General features: G+C 33.1%; 1 protein-coding gene across 1 annotated transcript in view; it reads right to left on the reverse strand.

Annotated features, from left to right (window-relative positions):
• LOC106461018 (stimulator of interferon genes protein-like) overlaps positions 1 to 9816 on the reverse strand; it is a 38363-nt gene that overhangs the window by 21698 nt on the left and 6849 nt on the right. The window contains exons 3-4 of the mRNA XM_022390630.1: positions 5910 to 6094; positions 780 to 890 (exon numbers count right to left, since the gene is read on the reverse strand). Coding sequence (XP_022246338.1) covers positions 780 to 890; positions 5910 to 6094 — 296 coding nt within the window. The remainder of the gene's footprint in view (positions 1 to 779; positions 891 to 5909; positions 6095 to 9816) is intronic.

The raw sequence follows: 9816 nt of genomic DNA on the forward strand, positions 1-9816 counted from the left end.
CACAAACATCTAATCTGAACCAGTGCTGCATTCAACATTCCACGTGACACACAAAAAGCTGTTTAAGTGTGTGTTTTTAATATTTACTTTTAAATTAAGAAATTGAGTAATGTATAATACTAAAATTTGGACTATGTTCTATAGTTTGATACCAAAATTACTGACATAATTTCATGAAAAGTAGTTCCATAAAATTTTTAATGCGAGTCAACAAATGCAATGACATGGCCTTTGACCCATATGGAAAGGGTTAAAGTGCAGGGAATAGTATGCGGCTTTGCACACAGATTGAAACCCACTTTACCAACTCTGAAACCTAGAGCTCTCCCACAGGGCCAGCCCCAACCAAGCCTTGTAAAAGATTATAATAGTCTTTCTTTTTGTCTTTTTTAAATGTACATACTCAACATTTAATGCTACTGTTTTTTTAATAACAGTGAAAAACTATGTATGATTTCTATAAGAATAGTGCATTTTAAAACTATAGGGTTATTAATAATTACTATATTTTTGTAATATGAATGTATCGTGATCTTGAGCCAACTTGCAGCTTTAGTAGATATCACACAACTAAAACACACACAGTTGTGTGTCTATATAAATAACTTGTACATGTTACTGAAATAAAACTGTTGTTTCATTGATTAATTTTCAAAAAGTATACATATATTATCTCCATTTCCCCAAACAGTGAATATTGCAGTAAACACAATGACTAGAAGTTTTCACTATAATACAAAGCAAAAACCATCTGCAACCTTGAAAAAAAACATACTTACCCTAAAATGAAAGATGACAGGCAGGACTATTACAATACCAAAACAGCTGTTTCTATGTTTTACCCACAATGAAGAACAAACATCTTGATTGAAAATCAGTAACAGGAAGAACTGTAAGAAACATAATAGGTGAGATTACTTATTAAATGTAGTCACCTGTTAAATTAAGTGATGATAAAGAAGTTACCCCAATATCAAATATGTAAAGTAGTTACAATATACAAAATTTCTTAGCACATCTTATTTGAACCATTAAACATAGACCAATGAAACAATCAAATTAAAAAATAAATCTGTTATGGTTAAAATTTTGCAAAGTTTTCTTGTAAAACATGAAGCAAAATTATATTTTTAATCCCAATATATTTTATAATGTACCTTGATATTCTTTTAATGATTTTAAAAATAGGTCATTACAAATTTACACTACCTATCAACTCAACACACACGCACATATATATATATATATATACATACATATAAATACACATTTTGTTCCAATCATAATTAAATGTTATCAATAAATCTTTCATCTTGCTTTGTTGTTCCTCCTTAACAAGGTACCTTAATAATGTGCAGTGTTCTTGCTAGAAATTTCTCTTGTCAATTACATCAAATACTAGCTATTTCTATTAGACTTTCTCCAATATTTAATTACACTTAATAGCTTTCAAATTTTCACAGTCTGCCAAAATAAGCACTAAATGCCACATGCTTAAGCATAAATACACTTACTATGGGGGCCTCGTATCATTTCTCTATTAAATTAAAATTAATGTAAAACAATCTATATCAGATTTAGTCCTGGTCCTCACCTTAACTTATAATCAGTTTTTTTGCTTTTTAATATTTCTGTAAATTCAACATAAATTTCTTGCTTGTAGTTTCTTTGGCCATGCAATAATTTTAGCATCAGCTAAATTAACACTATGACCTTTTATGTTTATATGATAAGTAACAGTAAATTTATCAATCCTCCCCTTTATCTACCCAACTTAAAGTTTACCAAAATTACAAATATATTACACAAGTTCCCGATTTTCTAGAAATGCTGTTCTTCATATTTTCCTCTACAAAATTTATCATAGTTTAATCCTAGACTTTAATGCTACTTTCATCCCTTAAGTAATGTGCAGATCTTATCAAAAACTTTGGGATGATAAATCACACACAAACACATTCAAAATGTTGAAAACATGCATATACTGTTTGGTTTTCTGTAAACTTCAGTTTTAAGATTACCATGAAGAAATGGTAACTGATTATACATCTTAAATGTAAATTGAGTACTTAGATTTCAACTGTTTAAGTATGAATGAAATTGTTTAACTCTCAATTATATATATAGTGTATAAAAGTATCATATACTGTTCAAAAATTCAATTTAATTTGAGAAAAGGGGATACTACTCTTTTGTTTAATTATATATTTCTCAAGTTTCCATTTCATTCACTTCAAATTCCAGCAAATGTTTTCTCAAAAACTGTAAGAGAATTTTCTACAAGTACATCTGTAAATACTTATGTGAGATGAAAGAAACCATGATTTTTATTTTTTAAACTAAACCTTCTATATAAAGAACAACGTCACTGAAATTGTTAGATGTAAAATAATTTAATTTTACTGAATTTGATAGTCATTTCACTAAATATTCTGCAAGGTTATATATATAGATCCATCAATATCAGCAACAATCAGTCATAAAGGTAGACTATGTTTATGCATTATAGATGAGCATAAAATCTAGATGCATTAATAATCAAAAGAATAAAATGTATCTTCTTTGTATCATTTTTTGTATGTTTTTCATTTTAAATTCCTTTGGATCTTTTATAAATTTCAATGTGATCCATCATTAAGTAAATACCCCTTTTTTTGGTATTCTTTTTTTGTTCAAAATCAATTTAGCTGACTGTCAGTTTTATCAATAACAAGATACAGATTTTCAAGAGAATTTATAGTTAACTATAATTTCATAATTACAGCACATATTTTATGTTATTCTATATGCTTCACGTTTTGTATACAAGGTACAGTATCACTAACAATTTCTTTACGCACAAACAGAAATTTAAGCCAAATTACAAAAAAGTTTCTCTATCTCTCTCTCTCCAATATTTCAATTCCAGATAACTTCTGTATAAAGAATTAGATAAATCTAATTTTTCAAGAGAGTTATCTATAACATCTTCTGATTTTCATTTTACCAGTTTTGTTAAACTTACATTCCAAAACAGAAGATTTATTTATACATTTTTTAAACATTTAATCCAAAATAATTCTTTCTGTACATATCTAATGACATGGTAAAACAAAACAAACAGGTTCAAGATGTAAATGAAACAATTGTTTTTCACACACGAAGTTTTCTTACAAATTTTTTTTAATAATACACAAGATTCTTTATTCCAGTCTAAGAGCTCTAGATAAGGATGCTTACTGTGTATCCACGCATATTTTTCCTCAAAACATGTATTAAAAATCAGATCTAGGCATACAAAAATGCTTTAAAAATCAGGCAAAATGGATTCACTGTCCTTATCTATGTAAGCTAATTAAGCATACGTGACTGGTTTCCTGCTATCCAGGTAAATATGACACACCACTTCAATTTTAGCAGATCCATTCAGCCTGATGCAATCCGAGTCAGCAAAAGCTTATTGATTTTCATCAACTTTATCAAGGTTGTATCTTCAAGGTCAGGCCTAAATTATTTCCAATGCTATCTGCATAGGAACATTTTCTTGATTACTTTCGATTGAATAATTATTAAGAGTGGTTATATAGTGCCATTACTAGATGGTACTGTGTAGTGCCGATTGATGAATCATATTTGAATTCAGCACCATCTTTGGGAATTTTCAGGTGTCAGAATTTAAAATATAATATTTTAGCCAATTTTCAAAATAAAAGGCTTTTACTTATATTTCTTAATAGTATAAATATATATATATATATATATATTCGGAACAAGTTAAGCATATGTACAACAAATTCTTCACACTATAAAGGTTACAGGCATATCATAAACAACTATATATATATATATATATAGTTCTCTTCTTGTCAAAAGTCCACTTACACCTATTCAATTACTTTAGAATTTCAGTTGACAAGCCTAACAATCTTCTCCATTACTATCACGCTAGTATTGTGTGTGTGTGATTCACTTACAATTGTGGTGCGAGTTACCTAATCAATTGGTCTTCTTTCTTAAAGATATAGTCTGTTCCTTTTGTCAAAGTGCACTAAGGCTGATTAAATTACTTTAGAACCACGCTTTGACAGAATAAATTATTATTCTTATATTCTTTTCTACTTAACTTTAGTCTTACTCTAATATATTAAACATTAGGCCTATCACTTTTATGGCAGGTAACTTTGTGCCAAACTTTTCCTTTCCCATAACTTTACTCTCTTTTGCTGTTATCTGTCTACTGTTTCCACTTGTCTCACACTATTTATATATATTTATAAATTAATCCTCTGCCCACATTCTAGAAATCTCTATATCCTCCATATCAATGTATTGCATGCGACATTCGACAGTCTGAACATCAATGAATTATAAACACAACTTCCTACAATTATCTGCTTTTAACTGTTATTATAACAAAAACTAAATAACAAGGAAAATATTCACTCAAAAAATATATTAATCAATTATACCTAAACTAAACAGTCTTTTATATCATGACATCAAGAAACAGAAATTGGGCTAAATTACAGAAAACATGAAATCAATTTTTCTTGGATTTAGCATTCATAAATTAAAAAACAAACACAATTAACTTGTTTTTGTTTTGTTATAAATTGGTAAATTATCGTCTAATATAATTTAGTTTTATGCATGGTTTTTATTTTTATCCCCATGTGGATTGTTTACATGGGGTGTTTTGGTAAGGGCACCATTGTAGTCCATCATATCGATTGGGGATAAATATTAGATAGCTTGTAAGAATCTTTTATGGGCATATTATTAACAGAAATAGACTCTGGAAACATGTTATGATGCAATTCAAATAACTTTCATTGGTCATAACTAAAGGAAAACAGATAGACAATGCATTCCCAATCGGGAAAGCCAACTTAAAAGATGAAATTCCTCAAGCAAAGCTAAATTCCTCAATAATGCAATATTTCGATCTCTGAATAAGAGTAAATCTAAAGAAACATTAAATAATACAAAATCAGAATTAAATCCATTATGAATGAGAGATTTTTTCACTGAAGTATTATTGCTTAATATTTTATGACCTTGATGTCACAGATGCTGCTTTATGTCCATCTTAATTCACATTACTGATACCTTTGATGATGGAAAATCTGGGTTTTCAAAAAAAAATGTCAGATCAACTTGAATATTTTTAACTAATGTGATATGAGAATGTCCTATTTTTGGTTGTTTTATATTGATTTGAGCATGAAATGGTTATTATTGTAACAAATTAGAAAACAACTATTCAAACACTCTTTTATTATTTTGAATTAGAAATTATGTATTTATGTCAAAGCCACTATCCCTAATTTCTAACTACTGATCATAAGAAAAGCAGCAAGTGATCAGCACCCTACCACCCACAATAAGGAGATTGATTGTCACTCTTATAATGCACCCATATCTTAAAGTTCAGGGAATAATTTGTGGTATCTGTCATTTGGTAGCCAACAAACTCTCTTTCATCTTCATTACATCAATCCCAAGGTTTCTGATCATATACTTATGAAAACAAATCTTAGATAAGGTACAATGTTACATTATATTAACAGAAAAAAATTCCTAATTAAATCAGTCTAGAAATTGTCTATAAGCTATTTAATCTGATCTTCATTACAATTTGAAAATCACACAAGGAATTACCAAAGCAATTATGTTCACAATTAAATTTTGTGCAGTTTCTTCAGTTGAATAGAACCATAAAACAATTAAGAATGTAATAATCATCTCTAAAAACATTTAAAGCCTTAAAATTGTCAAAGAAGGTCATATTTCAGAATCACCCCACATTTAAATTCATGTTTAATATAATACACTAAGAGCTTATAGCAGAATGCAAGAATTCCACTACATTTTTGTTCACTTTGTAGTTTAAAATTATTTATCAAATATATCCATAATACAGTACTTACCAGGACAAAATTAAACATTAGGATCTTGTCAGTATATTCATTTACACTAAAAACAAACTGGATCATAATTCGAAAACTTTTTTTGTGTCTAGAATCAAGATGAAATATTTCTTCAAATAAAAGAGACAATCTATACAAAATATTTGCAAACGTCACGGCCATCATCATCATCATCACAGAACCACCTAAAAAAAGCAGAACAAAAAAGTCATTCACACATGTATCAACATTTTGTACTCATCCAAGTGCATTCCACAAATTCTTAAAGTGCATATAAAATAGCATGTTAATTACAAGTTCACTTGAAAGTTATTGTTTTCTTACACTGAAAATATATTACTGACATGTACTTACCTCTCTCACACTTAGAGCTATTCTCGCAAAGTTTTTCAAATGTCACAGGAGTTGCACCAACAAGAGTACAACACGTCTTCTTGACGCACGCAACTCCCACTATTCGATTCTACCAAATTAACACTAAGATTAAGCAGAAAGTAAGCATCAGTTTTAAATAGGTGGGAAGTGGAAGAAGAGGTAAGTACCTATCAGAAATATATCTCAACTTTGCCATAGGTATGCATCAAAGTTGTTGGGATCAGTCACTGCCCAGAGACAACTTTGGTGGGATGTCCCATACAACTCTCACCAAGCTACCCCATGTAACATCATCTTTTACTAGGGCCCAAAACACATAGAGCTGGACCACTAGAGGGAGATAATATATCCCAGTATGACTTATTGTTGGCCATACATCACAGAATTGAGATAGTAAGCATATTTGGACAGGCAATGCTTGCCAGCAAGTGGGATCCTAGACATAAAAGGGGCATACCACTGGAATGAAAAATATGATTCTGAAAAGATCACTTATCAAGTCACAGTTGCACTGAGGTTTTAAGGATGATGATAGGCAGTACCCCGATGAGAAAGAAACAGCCATCCGATGCAAGTACTTGGAGATGAACATATGAGGAATAGTCCACATGCCAAACTGAAAAATTTCCTCCCATGGTCGATGGAGGTGAGACGCCAGGGAAAATATAAGGTGGCCGATCTGAAGCAATAACACCTGGAACAGATTGCTGGATGAAAGTGACAAGGACGAATACACCAGTCTAATGAGTTGATGAACCCCACCTGTAAGGGTAGAAAAAGAAAGGTCATGTAAAGAAGAAATTAGCCAGGGGATAAAAATGTGGGAAAGAGAACCACAGAAGAAAGCCATGTGAATGATGTAACAAAGAAGGGCATATGAGGCCTATCTGGATCAGATAGGGAACAAAGGTGGGAAATAGAGTGAATGGCAATTGGCGAGAAGGAAGAATCTGAATCACAAAACATCAAGTTTGAGGTAGGAAAGATTGATTCAGATAAAGGAGAACATATGTAGAATGGAACAGAGTATGTGAAACATCAATGGCAAATATATCAGGCCAATGATAACCATAGGCTAAATTGAGTCAAAATAAATCTCAAGGGATAGGTGATACAAGGAACATGAGGACAAAGGTTCCAACAGAGGAAGTGTAAAGGCAGTGAAGACCAATATTGACATTCCAATTCAGAAGAAATATCCAAAAAGGAGGTCAACAAGTCCAGAAGGAATGCAATAAAAAAGAGACAGTAGGAGAGGGAAACACCATGGTACCTGGAAAAATGGAAGGTTTAGTATAAAGCTACTCGATAACAAGCAATGGAAGAGAAAAAAGACATACAACTGAACAGCCAGATGATGAAATTTGTAAAAAAAGAAAAGCAGTGAGCCAAGAAGGGGAAAATCCCTGACTCCAAGACCAATGGTGGAAGATATTCCACTTACATTGATAAACTGCAAGGGAGAAAGGGTGAACAGTCCATGCTAAAAAGGAAGCGACACACACCAATAATCCGGATCTCCTTGCAAAGGACTGGATTAATGTCATGCATGAAGTCAAACAGTGTAAAGGGCAAGATGAAGGCCTGTTGACCAAAGTTGAAGGAGGGATGGAGTGAGATGAAAAGATATTGGGGTGGTTTGTAGCTGGAGAAGGTGAGAAAATCAAGGTTGCACTGGCCAGTAAGGATCAATCAGAAAGACCTAATATGGGGAAGGAGTCATGTAGGAGGGTAGACATAAAGGTACCAGCTGGTCCAGTCCTGAATGAGCATTCATTGCCACAGCCTGAGGATGAGGAACCAAAGAAAAAAAAAAAGATGTAACTTAGTGTTGAGGAAAGTGGAAAAGGCATCCAGATGAGGAGTACCCCACCAACTGTGAACCACCAGAAAACCTGAGGGTTGAGGGACCATTCCATGGGATAAACCTGATCGGGCTGTGAAAGATCATCAGCCAAGATGATGAAAGTGCCCAAAACATGACATGCAACAAGACATCCATAGTGTGTAGGCCCAATAAAGCTATTCTAAGGTTTGACCACAAAGGGAATGAGAACAGGAGCCAACATGGTGATTAATATAGATTACAATTGTGTAATTGTCTTAGTGGATCATGATGAGTCGGTTCTGTACAAAAGGAAGAAAACAATCCAAAGCACCCCGAATTGATATTGATGTGATATGACTTTTCAATCTGAGACCATTGTCCAGAAGCCTTCCACTGAATGACCCATGCCCCCCAACTCTGGAGAGAAGCATATGTAAACAGAAGCAAATTCGGAACAGGCATCATATTGTCCTTGTTTAACCACCAAGGAATCTCCTCTGTAAGGAAAAGAGGAAGGGTAATTAGGAAGCCCAAGGGATACCAAGCAAGATTTCATTGGTCATGAAACATCCATGAAAAGAACGCATATGTGCCAGATCCAAGGGGATAAGGGCTTCCAAAAGCAATAGAACCTCACATACAGGAAGAGAAGGAGCAGAAAGGACAAGAACTGAAAGCTCCACCAAATGGAGACAAATTGGAGAAGGTTGGGAACAACCAGGGGAAGTGTTGAAAAACACACCCAAGTGGTCAAGATATTGGATACACATCAGAAAAGACTTCTCCAACTTGATAATCCAATTCCCACGAGATGCATCTGGCAATAGCAGATGAGTGTGTTAAGAAGACTTCATTTCAGAATGGGCTGACAGGTGCCAGTCATCCATGTAATGATGGAAGCACAACCCTCGAGCATGAAGAAGTCAGGTAAAGGATTTGAACACCCAAGAAAATATATATGGTACTGAAGCAAGCCCAAAAGGCAAGGTGTGAAATCAGATACAAAACCCTGTAGTAGACAAATTGAAACAAACTTGACAGCCTTGAGATTGATGAGAAATAAGAATATGAAGACAAGTATTTGAGACATCTTCCTTGGTCATCTACAAACCTGGAGAAAAAGCCCGAGAAAGGAACTCATGGTAAAGCAGGGAAGATCCAGAAACTGGTTGAGGTGGACAGATTGATCACATGATGCCAGTCTCGGGTTTTTTTTGGGACAACAAAAAGCTGGGAGTAAAAGTCTGTGGAAGGCTAGCTGACTGCCTTGATAGCTCACTATTAAATAAAAGTCTGCAAGGCCTCGACTGGATGCTGACTAGTAACATGATCCCGAGGTAACAAGAAGGATACTGATACTGGAGACAAGGGAGGCGAAAAGAAATGGGTAAAAGGCTCATCTGACAAAACCTAGATCACCCACGTATTGGGAGTGAACTCATTCCATGGATGAACAAACACATCCCCACCAGAATAGGAACCATCTGATAGTCACCAGAACTGCTGGCAATGATGGAGCTGACATTAACCCTATCGACCTAGGTGCACTTTACTGTGCATGACACACAAAGTGTTAGTATCTTACAATCCATATTTTATTAAACAACTTTTTGTTTATGTTATGTCAATTAGAATAGCATAAAATCTTAGCTAATAATCCATATTTTAATAGTATACAAGTTTTAAGTTCTTAATTCTACAAGG

This window comes from Limulus polyphemus, unplaced genomic scaffold, assembly GCF_000517525.1.
Source record: "Limulus polyphemus unplaced genomic scaffold, Limulus_polyphemus-2.1.2 Scaffold1, whole genome shotgun sequence".
NCBI lineage: Eukaryota > Metazoa > Arthropoda > Merostomata > Xiphosura > Limulidae > Limulus > Limulus polyphemus.